At 39.5% G+C, this 16,853-nt stretch overlaps 1 protein-coding gene across 8 annotated transcripts in view; it reads left to right on the forward strand.

The window, feature by feature from the left end:
- The window catches only part of ptpn4a (protein tyrosine phosphatase non-receptor type 4a), a 68,242-nt gene that overhangs the window by 22,311 nt on the left and 29,078 nt on the right, over window positions 1-16,853 (forward strand). For 2 of the 8 annotated variants that reach the window (XM_023423115.2, XM_023423116.2), the window contains exons 2-7: window positions 4,308-4,462; window positions 13,345-13,476; window positions 13,934-13,976; window positions 14,690-14,768; window positions 16,003-16,047; window positions 16,326-16,378. In XM_023423115.2, the coding sequence (XP_023278883.1) occupies window positions 4,325-4,462; window positions 13,345-13,476; window positions 13,934-13,976; window positions 14,690-14,768; window positions 16,003-16,047; window positions 16,326-16,378 (490 nt within the window). In that variant the 5' untranslated portion in view covers window positions 4,308-4,324. Of the gene's footprint in view, window positions 1-4,307; window positions 4,463-13,344; window positions 13,477-13,933; window positions 13,977-14,689; window positions 14,769-15,244; window positions 15,309-16,002; window positions 16,048-16,325; window positions 16,379-16,853 lie in introns of those variants that run through there. The other 6 variants (XM_023423118.2, XM_023423119.2, XM_087178451.1 and 3 more) reach the window with 4 other exon arrangements.

Here is a 16,853-nt window from a genome sequence, read left to right on the forward strand (position 1 = left end):
CATGCACACAATTGCTCCTCCACCTACACAGTCACACACACACACACACACACACACACACACTCCTGCCTGTTTGTAAGCTCTGCTGACTGCAGGAAGCAATAATGGTAGCGTGCTTCCGGAGTTCCGGAGGGTTCTCTCAGGGGAGTGTGGCTGTCCTGTCCAGCTCAGCAGAGCAAAACTGAAAAGAACACAGCAGAGCAGAAAATTATAGAACAATGAGAATAGAAAGCAGTAGAATAGAAAATGGTACAATAGAATAGGATAGTGAAGAATACAGTAGAGAAAGAACCAGAAAGATAATAATCCATAAAACATAAAATAAAGAACTTACAATATGAAAAATATAATCTAAATGTATAAATGTAGTGTAGATGGTCCACATGCTGAGGTGCTAGCACTGTGAATAAATGGTTGTATACTACAGAGATGATCCAGTACTGTGGTACATTGGTCTTTAAATGGTCTTCTGGTGGATGGCAGATAAATGTTAGGACAGGAAAAGAGCAGGGAAGGCGTTGCAGCCTGTGGAGAGCGTCAGTGTGTCATAGCTCATCATCTATGTGTCCTAAGCTGACAGCGCTGTGGCTGGCATCAGCGTGCATGTGTCGCTGCGCAAGTTTGCCTGTGTACCTGTACATACGGATGTGTGTGTGTGCACGGTTGTTCTGTTGGTGGAGTGTATTGATCTCACCGTCCCATCATGACCTACAGTGTGACCAGCTTCACGCCTGGTTGGATTTTACCTGCTAGCTGTCAACCAATGGATCCAACACTTCCTGTAATGCAGCTCAGTTGCGTTTCCGTGTTAGAGACCTCTCTGCCTGGGAAACGCCCACTTCTTACAAACTCCATCCCCACTAGTTTGCTACACACAGGAAATTGTGAGTGGAGATGGTAAGCAGTGTCATCTGCTGAATCAGATAGATACTGATGGATATCATCTAGTCACTAAATGACAACATAAACAACTGTCACAGTCATTAAATATGCAGTGTGAGGGAACGCCTCGGCTCTTTTCCTGTGTAGGCTAATTCTCTATTTCTTAACAGTGTAACAATTTCTGACGTTAGTGGTGGTAGCTTTAATTTCACGTAAAGTGGTGCACCATTTCTGTAACACAAAGAAACGTTTTCCATTATTGAAATGTTGTCTTTTCCCTTGTGACATCATCAGGGTTAATACCTCCAGACATTAAAAAACTGTTTTCACAGGCTTAAAGTACTCAAAAGTTATACAACTTATCTTGATGTGTAAAACTGCTGCAGTGCTATTTTAAAAAATATGTTATTGGTATTTGGCCTGATATTCTTCTCCATGTGATACACCAATATGATGTCCCATTAAGTATGTGCTGGTAGTGATGAGAGTTATTGTTGGTAATAAAAAATGTGTATTTTATTTATTTTCTGACAGTATTATCAGTGCCATGGACATGAAATGTGGTCTTGTTCAGATGTCAGAGTAACAAGAGAAACTTTATGTTAATTAAAAAGCCTTTTCAGAAGGTCATAGACATGTCTTTCTCTGGCAGCTGCACTGAGGGGAGGAGCATAAAGCAACAAAACATTGAACAAGTCACTGCAGATACTTTCCACCAAAAGGAATAGTCTGACATTTTTGGCAAATTTGCTTCATTTTTGCTTTCTTGTCGAGAGTTAGAAGATTGCTACCATCCTCATATCTGTTGTTAAATATGACGCTAGAGCCAGGAGACAGTTAGCTAAGCTTAGCAGTGACTTTTTGGAGTCTCTGCTGGTTGCCCAGCTACCTCACAGTGACAACAAGACTCCAAGCAGTTAGTGTGTCCAGTGAAGAAATAGTCTGCCACATAAGCCTCTGTAAAACCCCAAATTTTTGTTTTTACACTTTGATGTTTTTATGAATTAAACAACATTTATGTAAACGAGCTTTAGAGGTGGTGGTACACAGAATTTGTTACTGTGAGACAGACCAAATATATCATATGTCCTAATGCTAATGAATATTAATCCTAAAGATATATTTTAAAACACAAATACCCAACATCGATGCACATACCTTGTATCACCCCGTGATACTGTGACCAAATATTGCTCTTCCACAATTAAGACAGTCTCTGTACTTTATGAGCAGATTCCCTCTTCATATTTTGTTGATTGATAATAACATTTTTAAGATGCACTCAGACAGCATGTACAATAAATTATACACAGTGCATATTGAAACCACCTGCAGATGGTATAATCACATATGTTTGTGTGTAGCATGAATGTTTGGAGGTGATGAGACAGGCTGTTGTGGCTGTTAGCAGTGGACTCACAAATATATTTCCTGTGTGTGTGTGTACGTACATGCACAGTGTGCACACCATCTGCCCATGGTGATGGGGTTTGTGCTGATATATAGTGACAAGCAGCTCAGACATGCAGAGAACTCTCCATATATACTATATACAAACACAAATGCGCTCACACAGAGCCATCGGTACAAATACAGCAGCTCTTGATGACGGGGCCGTGACCCTTGTGGAGTTATTATGTCTCCTGTCATGATAGATCACCTAAGAATAAAAAAGCAGAAGGCGGACAGGACATGCACAAAACCCACTGCAGTGGCATATGTTGCCTGAGAAAATATAAAAAACACTGCTGCAGCTACACAAAAACAGACCTATCTGACCTGTGAAACTGTCAGAACATATACATGGTCCAACAGAAGGAGCTTTTTGTCATAAAGAGTTTGTCTCTCAGCTCGATTTATTAACAGCAAGTGAACACGCCATCTTTGTGATATACAGTTATTTTACATTCATCATTGACCGACAGATGTCTAAACAATAGTGCACCTGACTAGTCATATGTTATTTTAACAGAATAATCAAACTTTTTGGGAAATGCGCATATTTGCTTTCTTGCTCACAAATGAGAAGATTGACAACAGCCTTGTGTCTGTATGCTAAATATGAAGCTAGCACCAGCAGCCAGTTAGCTTAGCTTAACATAAAGACTGGAAACACGGGGACACAGTTAGCCCAGCTCTATCCAACAAAATGTAAAATCCTTTGATGACCACCTCTAAAGTTCACTGATTAACACGTATATCGTATATATGTCGCCAGGCATAGTAACTTACTTGGTTACTTGTCTTCATTGTGAGGTTGTTAAGCAACAAGTGGAGACTTAAGCAATTCGCCAAGAATGTGAATAAGCATATATCCAAACTACTTCTTTCAGAAATAAATATATATATATATATATATATATATATACATAACATATATTATCAAACCTAAATCAAAAGAAAAATGATAATATAAAAGAGTGTACTCCATTTAAATGTTAAAACACAGTATATGCCAATACCATTATATCTGTGATAAGACCTTCTTTCATCTGGGTAAACTTAAATTTATGTCAGATTCGACCAGCTTTGCTATCTAGGGAGACAAAGGAAAGTAGTCAGACGTGGCTTCAGTAATATGGGGCTTTGGTTTACTCTAAATGGAGCAGCTTAAGATTGAATTATTGTTAATTTATTTCCACTGATGACCAGACAGGGCACCATCAACCACTGTTTGCGCTGCCATCATTTACCAACCAATCATGAGCCTTTCCAGCCTGGCACATTGATGGTGAAATGATAAAATTAAAAGTACTGATCAAATTTCGTCTGAAAAGATGAAGGACGCATACGCTGATTGTAGTTGTTATTAGAATGGAGTAAAGATTAAAATCGTTTTAAATAAATAGAATTCGAGGCAGGTGAAAGGACCAGATTGTTGGTTGTACTTACTTTTCACTTGTCTTGTGTACAACTTTCCCTGCTATTGAAGAATATAACAAAGAGGATTGCAAATATTTGAAGCTCTTTTTACAATTTTTTTTTTTTTCCCATTTTATTTTATCTTGTGAGTGATTTAGTGCCTTGCTGCTATGTTGTCTGCACATCCCCTGGTAGAGAATCTGCTACTTGCCTACTCATTGACATTCTTTTCTTATGAAGCAGTCAGTCTTTGCTGCTTCACTGTGCTTGTACAGACTTGCCTCGCCGTGTGGCTGCCTTCACTAAGGCAGCTGAGAGAAAAGTACATAATGTCGTACTGTACATTGGCTTATTGTGTTCTTGGTAAACAGAAAAGGGATTTTGGTGCTTGAAGCTGACCTGGGTCATGTAGTATGTAAACATTACTGGCAATGGCAAATTTTTTGCCAGATTTCACAGATCAGACCATGACCTAATGATGCCCCATTTCTTCTTGCAGTTTCACCTGTTGTTTCTCTCACTCATTGTTTCTACTTCTCTGCTGTGTCTTTGGTTTGTTGCAGACCCTGGTAGGAGCGTGATGAGCGCGCGCTTCCGCTTGCCTGCTGGCAGATCCTACAATGTCCGGGCGACGGAGCTGGAGCGAGACAGGCAGCACACACAGGTTGTGTGCAACGTACTGCTGCTGGACAACACTGTCCAGGCCTTCAAAGTCAGCGTGAGTACTGCTCCTCCGTTCAAGTCTCTCACTGTAAATTTTGATTAACTGAGTCAAAAATGGAAAGTTGGTTGAATTGGTAGAATCCAATTAATGCGAAGCCTCTCAAAACGGTTTGAGGTTATAACTTGGTCAGATCTGAACACACAGTCCTGCTACACATATTTCATGATTCAGTGTGACTTACCCTTCCTTGAGGATAGCATTGCCTCCAATATTCATAGGAAATAAACCTTCTAAGATACTCCTTGTAACTCCATAATTTGCCTGAGGAATCATCACATTTTCAAGTTTTGTTCAGTATCAATGAGTGATTGAGTGATAGCTGTCAGTAGATCCATTGGTACACTGCAGACATGAATTGCTAATAGCTATTTCAGCATACTCTTAAAGGTGCTGAGATGTAAAGTTCAGACTGTACTTTTGACAATGTGAACACAAACACTCTCCTCTATCTATTCATATTCAGATGATTTGTTGAGTCAGTAAAACCATTGATTTCTTTCAACTCAACTGAAGAAAACCCCTAAATTTCACGATTACATTTTAGTGATAATTTAAATAAAAATAAATAAAACAAAATAACATATGGATGTTCATCAACCCATGATGTGAGGAGTGAGCGCGTAAATAATCATACATTAACCCAAGCAAAACCTCAAGACAGAAAAACAGGAAGTTAGAGCACCAACATTGCGCCCCTTCCTCCCTCTCATCCTCCCCCAACTACTCCCATTACTGTAAATTTCCCCTCAAGCCCACCTCAAATTAACTTTGGAGTTGGTGGGGAAAAAGCCTCTGTGTGTCTCTACATGTTTGCAGACATTTAAAATGCAACTCACACTATATTTTTTTTCTGATGATACTATAAAATTGAAATGTCTCCTCTCAGACTGGCTACAATATCCCCTCTCACTGGTCCCCAAGTTTTAAGTTCAGTAGTTGTTCACTTAGTTTTACAATCATTCAGTCACATACAGTCACACCTTGAGGGGACAGAAAGAGGATTTAAGTGTGTGTGTGTTTCACTTGAGTGTGTGTGTGCTTTATTTTTTGCCCTAAGCAGGTCACAAGTTGCTTGTGACCGGCATTACTTTGTCACTTCGTGTGATAACACATTTCCTTTCCTCTCTCTTTTTGTGTCCGTCTTTATGTGTAAGAGTGTTTGATCAGAGTTGTGACAGAACAAGGCGGGAAATTCCCTTTGTGAGTCAGAAAATACAAGTCCTCTAATAACATCCCGTCTGACAGATCACATCCTGTTGATGTGTGTGTGTGCACATTTATATATATCCACAGAAATGTACAAACAATAATGCGCGCATTATGATGGTGCTAAATCGATTAAAAAATAATCTTTAACTATAAGAGAGAGGCAGTTGACGAGAAAAAAACCCTGTTTGATTTAGAATTTTCTGTCACATGCTCGTTTTGCAGCTGGTACGTCTTTCACTTCCTGCCACTCTTCTCTGTTCTGATCTTTCTGTGGTTCCCACCAAAAGTACACAAGATAGAAATGTACTGTGTATATGAATAGATTCTGTAAGAATGTTGGTTTAACACTATATATTCAAATTCATAGTGATATACCCAAATGGCCAATAAACTTCAATATGCATAATTCTCTCTTCACAGTACAACATCTCTTGAAATGTGATCATGATTTTCAAACATTTGTTCAAATAATAAAAAATATTTGATAAAAGTCTGTGCCTAGTAAAGCAGTTTTGCCAAAAGCATCTTGGTTTTGTGATTTTCTACAGCACTGAAATAATTGTACTTGAACATCTTCGAGCATAGTGGCAAGATAATCATGATTATCCTTTTAGCTATAATTGTGGATCTCTATCACAGTCTTTTCTATAAAATCTCTCCTCTCCATTTTCTTTCTTTACATTCCCCCCTGCAAATCTCTCTTCCTCTCACCCTCTCTGCTTCCTGCTCCAGACTGCCCACCCCCACCCCCCCGCCTCTTGCTGAATGAATGACTTGGTCTCTGTCAGTCTCTCTGACAGTGTCATTGATCAGACCCCTGCAGCAGCAGTAACTTCCTGGAAAGACAAGCCATCTTAAGAGCAACAATACTTCTATTGATCCTCTCCCTGGCCGACTGGCCTTGAGATTTTTTTTTTTTTTTTTAGCAGAGAGTGAAAATCCAGAAGCAGTCGCTTATTGTCATGGGAACTGCAGCGCTCATGGTGTGAGGGGTGGGTGCACATGAGGGCTCGTATTGATGATCCTATAGATGGGAAGTGATTTGAAATGATACCAGTATACATCAGAATGTGATGTAGCTTGAAAGCCTGATAGATGACAAGAAATTAAAAAAGGCCAACCCACCACTGACCCACCGCTCCACCGCTATAAAAGCAGGGTCAGAAGCAAGACTTATTCAGAGTGAATTGACAAATGCAGCGGTAACCATAGTAACCACTCCACATCACATAGACATTCAGCTATCTGCATAAGCTATTTGGTAATCAAGCAGCTCTTAATAATGAGCAAGTAAGAGCAGTAAGGGGCAAAGGATAAATAATCCTGAAAAACAGCTTTTAGTCCTCTGCTGACTGAGACCTCTGAATGAAATACAAGTTATGTAGAAGAAATGATTTGATAATAATGAGAGCATTACATATATTTTCTGACCAATATGGTTTTTCTAGTAACTTAAGCCTATGTTTGTATCTGTCTGTCTGTCATTCTGTCACAGACAAAAATGTAAAATTCCTTCTACCACAACAAAAAACAGGCCTGAGATTCATGCTTCAAGTCAGCATCAATTTCATTAGCGCTTAACTGAAACCATAATCTTTCCCGGACATAACCAAATGCTTTATGTGTGTGACATTTCCTTTAACATTTAATAGCCAATGCAGGTTAAACTTGAAATTGGCAAGAGACAGGGTAGTGATGACTTCACATAGCTGGTTATTCACAAGCAGTATGAGGGGACATGTCTGAGGTAAAGGTTTAATTTCATTAAAATGAGTAAACTCTCATTTGTTAATCTCCTGTAAGCAATGTAAAGGGCTGATACCGCTTTTCTTATGAGGCCTGAGTGTGGATACCAATAGGAAAATGTGAAAACTTGAGAAATATAAACGTGTTTTTAAAGAAGCCAGAGTTCTCAGATGTTAAAGGTCTGAGCATCACTGGTTATATAAGAACAAAAATTAGCAACATTTTATTTTGAAACAAGGAGCTATTTCATCAAAAGGTAAAAAATATGACATCAGTACAGGAAGAACTGAGGTTTGATACCCAGTCCTATTAAAGGGCAAATACAGAAAAAAGCAATAACAAACTTTCAGTTTAAATGTCTTCAGTTGTTACTATAAGCAGAGTACAGATGGATGTTCAATATTCTCACGCACAATGACTACACAGTCTAGTTGCATATAGTTGACCAGTGACCCATCATCTCAGACACTTATTCTTTTAGTCCTAATATCAAATGCTTCAACAGTTGACGGGTCATCTCTGTTACTGGCTGAGCCCAATTTTCTGACTACAGCTGCTCAGTGTTTGTGAAATTATTTAATTTTTTTATGTGTTAGAGTTAGAAGGAGAAAAGTGCAAGATATTTGTGTTTGTGTTGTGGGGTGGGTGTAGCTGTGGGAGCGTTTGTCTGACAGTGTATGTATAGGTGCAGTATATATACTTTATATTTCATTTTCTGAATTGCCATTCCCATGGAGCCTTTTATGCTCAACTGGTCCAGTCGCAATCCCCTCTTAAAGGTCCCATATTTTACACTTTAACAGTGTTTAATTTGAAGTTTTGATATCCGTTAGAAGAGATATATATATATATATATATATATATATATATATATATATATATGGTTTTAAGTACCAAAAACCATCTAACTCTAGCAACAACAGGTTGTGAGCCAATCAGAAGAGAGGCTCTGAGCCTCTGACTGAGTTTTCTGATTGATCCAATAAAAAATATAGCAGATTGCAGGTAAACACTCAGAGAAACCAAATCCTGCAAGGTTGGATGGTAGGTCCAGGTAGGCGGGGCTTAGGTCATGGCTGAGCGTGACTGTTCTGATGTGACATCACAAAGTTACAGAAGTCCTGACGGCTGGTTTTAAGGCACAGTTTCTGAATACAGGCTGTGTGCATTTCTCTGTGGACTGAACACTTTGATACTTTCACAATATTAATATGGAACCTAGACCTGCTTTGTAATCAAACAACACATGAAATCTCACTTTATACAATATAGGACCTTTAAAAATATCCATTAGCTAAATAGAATGTGAGTATAGATTTGTGTTGATAATGTTTAGCAGCTTTGAAGATATTAGTGAACTATGACTAACAGGCTCCATCACAGCAGGTTGACTGTGACGCAAGCTGTTTTCTTTATCTATAATCATCAAAGAATATCGATATACAGTTTATTACAACTTCTGAATCCTGTTTATTTGAATGTCTTTTGAAGTGGAGGATTCAAATAAAGCATTTCAAATTCTATGAATTTGGTGAGTGAGTGTGTGTATGTGTGTTTTGAACACACCGAGACAGAGGTAGATGTGAATGACTCCTCCTTCACGTAGTTCTCTTCCTGTCTGGACAAGCTTCCTCATGCATCCCTGAATTTCCATCATTCTTTAACTAACACACACACACACACACACACACACACACACACACACACACACACAGACACTGAGCTGTGTTTCCTGTGGAAGGAGGGAAATAAATGTGTCACATTTTGCATATTTTATTGTTAACCTGCCACAAAAAGATACTGGGGTTTTCCCCTCAAGTGCCACTTTGCATTTCAGGTCTGCCCACTGTTATTGATGTCTGGGGTTTTTTTCCCCCCTTACACTGTAGATAAACCCTAAGGGTGAGGGGAACTTATCAGAGCATCTCCCTCTCACAGTTTCTCAGCCAGTCTCTTGCGCTGTGATCGCTCTCTATCAACAAGTCTTCCCCTTCTGTCCTCGCTCTCACGCACACAGACACTATTACAGCCAATGGTGCTGGTGGACTGCACAAAGAGCGTTTGTCTCTCCCATTCGCGTGCGCACACACACACACACACACACACACACACACACACACACACACATACACACAAACATACACACAACACACTCAGTGCATCGTCAATCTCTCCTTTTCTCCTTTTCCCTTCTCTGTATGTTCTCTATGACTCTCTGTCTTCCCTTTACTTTAGTTTTCACTCGCTCCCTTTTACTTTTTCTGTCCTCACTCTTTATGACTGTCTATCACTGAGTCCATGAGCTGTCCACACTATGGAGTTGTTGCTGCTGTTGTTTGTTGTGTAAAAGTACAGAGAAAAAATGTGTGAAATTGTGTGTGTGTGCTTGCCGGTGTGTATGTTCCTGGCTCAGTTTTAACAATGTATAGCTGTTTGTTCCGGCAGAGCGATCACACATTTGACTTGCATGCTTTTAGAATACCAAAAGAGGCTAGCACCAACACACACATACACACATACATATATACAGAGTGGCGATGGGTTTCCTGGGAGCACAGTATAAAAAGTGCACAGAGGGCGCCCACATCCAACTTGAAAAGCGGCTTCATACAAAGGGGAAGTAGTGGACACACACACACACACACACACACACACACACACACACACAGACTCATACAAAGTCTCTCAGACATGTGGGTACAGTCTTACATGGCAAAGCATCATACCAGAGACTTGTTTTTTCACTTCTCCATTTTGTCTGTAGGTTAAATCATCAGACTTTTCAGATGAAGTTACCAGTTATCAGTTAGTTTATTGCGCTGTCATGAAATCAACCAATCAGGCGGTGTGTTTGGAAGTGTTTATCTGTCCACACCGGTATTTTCTGAGAATTTTCTCATAGTTCCTTTTTTCAAAGCAAAGTACAAATTCTTAACAATAGATCACAGGTCAGTCAGATGGCCTGATTCTCGTGAACTGAGAACGTCTATTTTTCTTGACCATAGTTCAACACAATGCAACCTCAACGTTTTCGAAGGGTAAAGACACTTTCAGTTCACATAATTTCAAATTCTCCCACAGTAATATATTATGAGATTTTCATATGGAGATAAATATTTTAACAGGTTCTTGTTTTGTTTTTTGTTATCATCCAGACATGATAGTGAAGCTGTAGGGAAGAAAGCAAGAAGGGGGGAAGGAGCAGAGGGTATCAGAGTTGACTCACTTAATAAGGCTTTGACAGTAGTAGATCTCACACACACACACACACACACACACACACACACACACACACACACACACACCGCAGCACTAAAAGACTGCCGGTGATCCTAGAGGGCTGCCATGTCAACATGTCAACTGTCAACTATCATTCCATTCGTTCCCTACACACACACACACACACACACACACACACACACACACACACGCACATTTTACTCACACATGCTAGACTGTAAAAGTGTGTCACCAAGGGAAAGGGGAGACTTGGATGAGAGCAGTAGCCGTGTGTGTGTGTGTGTGTGTGTGTGTGTGTGTGTGTGTGTGTGTGTGTGTGTGTGTGTGTGTGTGTGTGTGTGTGAAGCTACATGTGTTAACCTGTGTGTGTGTCTAACTGTTCTCCCATGGGAGCTCTGATGGAGTTGTACACTCTATCCCACCCTCCCTCTCTCAAAGTCGCAGCTGGATCAGGTGTGAATTTCTACTCCACTTGTGGGCCAACAGTTTATCCTCTCGCCCTCACTACTTTCTCATGAATCAATGTGATATTAATGATCTGCTTAATAAATTATTCCTCACTCTTTTTTTCCCCTTTTTTACAGCCTTTCATCCCCCTTTTTCCTCCAACCCCTCTCTGTCCCGTCTTTCTCAGTGGCTCTCTATTAACTCTGTATCATTTTATTCACTGGTTCCATTGAAAGGCTACAACTGGTTTACTGATTGCATATGAGGTTTTGCTTTTAATTGTTAAGGTGTCATTAGTGTTTGTGAGGAAAAAAATCACTGATGGTGATGATGGGCAAACAACTAAGGTAAAGAAGAATAAAAGGAAGATGTTTTTCCTTCAAAGCGTGCAGATATGCTTTTTGCTGCCTGTTTGATGATAGCGAAGGATTGGCATAGCATAAACCATCCTAAACCAAGTGAACAACATGTAGAAGTGCTGCGCATTTTCCAACCAAAACCTTTGCAGTAGACTTCTGAAAGCAGAAGTTAAATCATGTTAAGGTTCACAGTCATTGATTTACTTGTAATTAATGACTGTCTTTTTCTAAGTGTTCCTCTTTCCACGTCTCTCCTTTATGCAAGCTTGACCACAGACAGATGATGGTTTCAGTCTTTTAGTGGAGTGCTTTGGCTTTTCTCAGAGTCGTTTTTCCTCAGTGTGAAACATCTGACTCTTCTCTATGTCATCATATAATTGCCCACACATGTTTTTAATGAGAAGTTTCCACTTAGGTAAAAGAAGTTGTAATGTTATGAATGAATCTTCATTGCAAGTTTTTCATCCAGCTCCCCCACAAATTCCATATATGAATGAACTACACTCATTTTTAAAGTTTGGATTTCCATTTATGAATGTAACATAGTGCAATCAGATGCTTTGCCTACAAGCCTAGTCATTAGATTTCTGAATGCAGAAAGACAAACCAAGATTCACATTCACAAGCTGGTATGTAATTACGTCTATGTGTTATTGGTTTTAAAATTCACTGTGGCTGTACAGAGTACGTACTTTATCTGTTCTAAGTCAGGAGTCATTCATTCTTCTCAGAAATGCTGACTGAAGATATTAGATCCACAGGTTTAAGTTTGTTTTTTTTTTTTGTTTTTTTTTAGGGCTGTATAACCATGGATGGGAATTGATAAGATTTTACTGATACCAATGCCATTATCGATTCTGCTTATCGATCTGATTCTTAAAAAATTGATTATCGATTCCTGTGGATTTTTGTTGTGGAAAAAAGTAAGCCTTTGCAGGTTTTCAGTGTCAACAACACAAATTTTATTATGAGTCTTTGAACACTGAACAAGATAGATTACTGCTCTGTAGTAGTTCAATCCCTCGATGAGGGGGTGCTGTCTGCCTCTTTAGATCTGCCTTGTATAAATTTACAAAAATAGAAAAAGAAAAACGGCTCTCAGCTCTCTGTTTCAGCATGTTGCTGGAGTTTCCACCCTTTCTTGAAATCTTAGTGCCATAGAAATTGCATGTTGCACTTTTAGCGTCATTTTGTTTTGAAATGAAGCCACATTTCCTTCGTTGTTGTTCGTGCTGCCTCTTGCGAAAGCGTGACATCATTGTTTTACAAGGCATGTGGAACTAAGTGGAAGACATCGATAAGGGAATCATTAAGAATGAAGGCGAATGATGTCGATGGATCGAACCAGATTGAACCGGTTCTCAACTGGAACCAATTCTCGATTCCCATCCCTATGTTTAACTTTGCTCAGTTATTAGAAAGTTGTCAGAGGGTTTTACACGGTCACTGAACAAACCAAGTAGCAAAATAGATAAATACTGTATATGACATTAGCCCACAGGCACGCATGATCTTAATTCCTTATACATGTTCTTCCCTGTGAGTTTGGAAAGATATTAAATACGACTCAACATGGATGAATCACACATGAGTCTTAACTTGGTGAAATGTTTCTGGAGCAGTCTGAGCGTTTAAATAATTTAGGCATCTGTGGTGGGAAAAGGGAGTTTCAGCATGTGAGGAGCACCAGCACTATGCTCCGACCTTCGCTGCAACATGGCGCACTTTATGGTTTATTCGGTTCATCGCTCATTCACGTGCCCTCGCTGCTCCCTCTGTGACCTTTCACTGACGAGTTCAGGAAGCAGTGAAGAGGAAAGGGAGCTGTGCATAGTTACTAATTCTGAATTCTCTGTTTTCTTACCTTTTCCACAGAAGTCGGATCATGGCCAGGTGTTGCTGGATGCTGTCTTTAAGCACCTGGAGCTGACTGAGAGAGACTACTTTGGCCTGCACTTGGCTGACGACTCCTCAGATGCACCAGTCAGTGTGATGTTTTCAGTCAAGGTTAAGTTTGAGGGTGTTACAGTTGAAAGTTTTGTTATAATCCATCGTGTGGGTGTATTGACTTTGACTTTACATTACAAAAGGTCATCTTTTAGCCTTTTTGTGTGTGTGTGTGTGTGTGTGTGTGTGTGTGTGTGTGTGTGTGCGCTTGTGTGCGCGTGCGTGTGTGACGCTACATGTGTTAACCTATAGGAGGGACTCTAGAGATGCTCTGAATTTGAATCAGTCTCTGCTAAAATCAGATGCATTCCATCTGTGTGATAATAACTATCTAGACTGTACATTGACTGTGTCAGTGAGTATATACTGGTGTGTGTTTGTATCCATGTGCACAGTGTTTGAGTATTTCTGACAGGTGTGTATGTGTTTGTGGCTACTGGTGAATAATTTAGCGCATGTAGTCATGCTGTGGAAGCGTTATGGTGTCTCTAAGTGTCTCTCAATCAATATTTTACAGCGCTGGCTCGATCCCAACAAACCCATCAGGAAACAGTTAAAAAGTAGGTGAAATCCACAACACACCTCCTCACCTAACTGTTCCAGTCCATCTTAAGCAATTTCGGTCAAGACGAACTGAATTGCTTGAATTTCTCAAATTTGCCGGCTGTAGTTGAAGCAGTAGTCTGGGGGTTAGCCTCAGTGATGGTTAAAAATCCACACTCCCACCTCGAGCAAAACTCTCCGGTCCACAACAAGTGTGATTTGAAATTCTGAATCTGCCGTAAGCAATGATTAAACTTCATCTCAACTCTGCTCTTATTTTTGATAATGAGTAAAGGAATTTGTAGCATGTAGAATTAAGAAGTAGCCCAAGTGAGATCTGCAAATGCTCCTCCAGCAATGATTGAACTGTGCTTCAACTCTGTTTTCCTGCTGACTGACTGACTCATTGAGGAGTAACCACAGGATTTCGTATATCACACAGTACAAGAATAGAAGCTGATGTGTTTTGTATAAATGTAGATTTATGTGTAGCAGCTACATTCATACGATCGTATGAATTATAAGAGATGAATAATTCACACATTTTTAGATGCAAGTTCAAAAACATTGAAAGCAGAGTAATCTCAATAGCAGCCACTGTTGGACCGTAAGACAAAATACAGTTGGCTTGTGCAGTATATTAGTTTACATTGAAGTTACAGTTTCTATCATTTACTGGTCTGCTAAGTTGTGTTCCATCCCTCTAACTGTCAATCACTATTTGTTGTAGGAGGGTCGCCCCATAACTTGAGCTTCAGAGTCAAATTCTTTGTGACTGACCCCAGTAAACTTCAGGAAGAATACACACGGTAAGTGTTAATTTCCCTGTTATGTACTGATTATCACTCATATAAATGCTCAGTATTATCTGTTGGTAGGGTGTTACTGTGAGAGGGCAGTCATTAAGAGAATCTGAGAAGAACAGCTCTGTATTACTAATGAAACACTCAGTGATTAAAGTTCAATGTAGGACAAGGTAAAAGAAAAAAGGCAGAAATTGGTGTATTGAAATGTTGCTCCATGTAGTTACAATTACCAAGGGTAGAGAAATGCACTAGTTGTTGAGTTGAATTGAACCTGTTTATTGAAATTAATTGAGTGTGCAGGTGTAAATGTGATACATAATTTCCCAGAGCTCATCATGTAAGAAGGGACATAGTGGACAGTGTGTGTATACTGTATAAAGAGTAAATATATTTCCTCTCTGTAGATCTTCAGGAAACCAGATAATAACATAAACATTGGTTTTCTGAAATAACTTTTGGGATCTAATTATTGAAAACAGATTCCCAAGACCAGAGCTTCATTCTCTCGTTGGATACAGGCTCATTAAAGAAAATGAGAAGCTGGTATGTTTTGTATCAAGGCCATAGTTCAACCCACAGTTCTGCAAACATAAGGTCTGCAACACTACCCTCTACATAAACAACATGCAGAGGAGGTGTCACAGCGCCATATCGTCTTTTCTGCCTGGTGTTTGTTACAGCCTCTCAGCCACGGCCTCGCTCCCCGAGCCTTATCAACACTTTGCATACAGCTTGTAACAGTGAATAGTGAGCCTTGGATCTGACACACCGATCTGGTGTATTGTACATCCAAGTCACAACAAAAACTCTCCTGACAGCCTTGTCACACTATGTCTCTGACATCGCTCGTGTCAGCAGCACTTTGTTTAACAATACCGCAGTCAAGAGCATTAAGGGGAGTTTTCATCTTTAAATTCAATAAAACTGTAAAACTATTTACAATCTTTCTCACACATCTCACATCTGTTATCAAAGGACTCTCCATAGAGTCATGTGAAAATCTACTTTATGCTTGTTATGGCAAATAAGCTTATTGTGCCACTAATTCAACAAGAGCTCTGCTAAAGGGTGTCCATTAATTTTACAGAACAGGCACTTCCATTAGAAGTGTCACCACTATAATCAGACCGGCAGGCCTCTATTGGTTGCTTGTCTTTAGATCATATTATACTCCATTTAAACAGAGGTAATGCTTCACTGGTCTCTTATCATAATACACTATGTGGTCCTCCCTCAGGTACCAATATTTTCTTCAGATCAAGCAGGATATATTAACTGGAAGGTGAGTATGTTGTCCCTCTGTGTCTTAGATGTTTCTGCAGTGAAAATAAGTACTGCTGCTTTTTCTCTCTTGGTTCTTGAGAGAATAGGTAATAATGTTATTGATGCTGTTTTTTTTCATATTTCTGTATTACTATTATGATCAAAGATGTTTAATTTTGACTCTTTGAAAAGAACTATAACGTCTTTCATATTGATCCAAAGCTGAATCATCTGTATGCGTTTGTTTTATGTGTGTGTGTGTGTGTGTGTGTGTGTGTGTTTGTGTGTGTGCTCCAGATTACCCTGTCCACACAACACAGCTGCACTGCTGGCGTCCTATGCTGTTCAATGTAAGTAGTGCTCCCAGGATACACCCACTCTACATAACGATAGAAACGCAATTCATTAGACCTCTCTTTAGCTACACACACTGTTAAATGTAATGACTGTGGTTGCTGCAGCACATTAACAGTCGGTGCTCTGAAGCCATTATGATTCAATTAAGCTGTGTGGTGATATTTGTTATTAACTTCAGGGATATAAATATTCTATGAGGTTGTGGCTTGTGTTTTTGCAGTTAGGACTGGTCCAGGATCAGCCTTATGAATAAAATAATAAATATTGTGCAGAGGCAAATGGAAAGGTGCTGGGGTGATGGCGTGCAAACAGTCCAGTGGGTGTTTAAGGTCACAGGAACATTTAACTGACATTATCTGACATTATTTACATGAATTAGTGAGTCTATTGAGCTTCAGTGCTGAAAGAACAAACACATGAATGTTTTAGATGTACTGTCTGATTGAGTTTACTAGCTGTAGATGAAAT

This window comes from Seriola lalandi, unplaced genomic scaffold (genome assembly GCF_002814215.2).
Source record: "Seriola lalandi dorsalis isolate HSWRI2012SDOR001 ecotype SW California unplaced genomic scaffold, Sedor1 jcf7180002054689, whole genome shotgun sequence".
Lineage (NCBI taxonomy): Eukaryota > Metazoa > Chordata > Actinopteri > Carangiformes > Carangidae > Seriola > Seriola lalandi.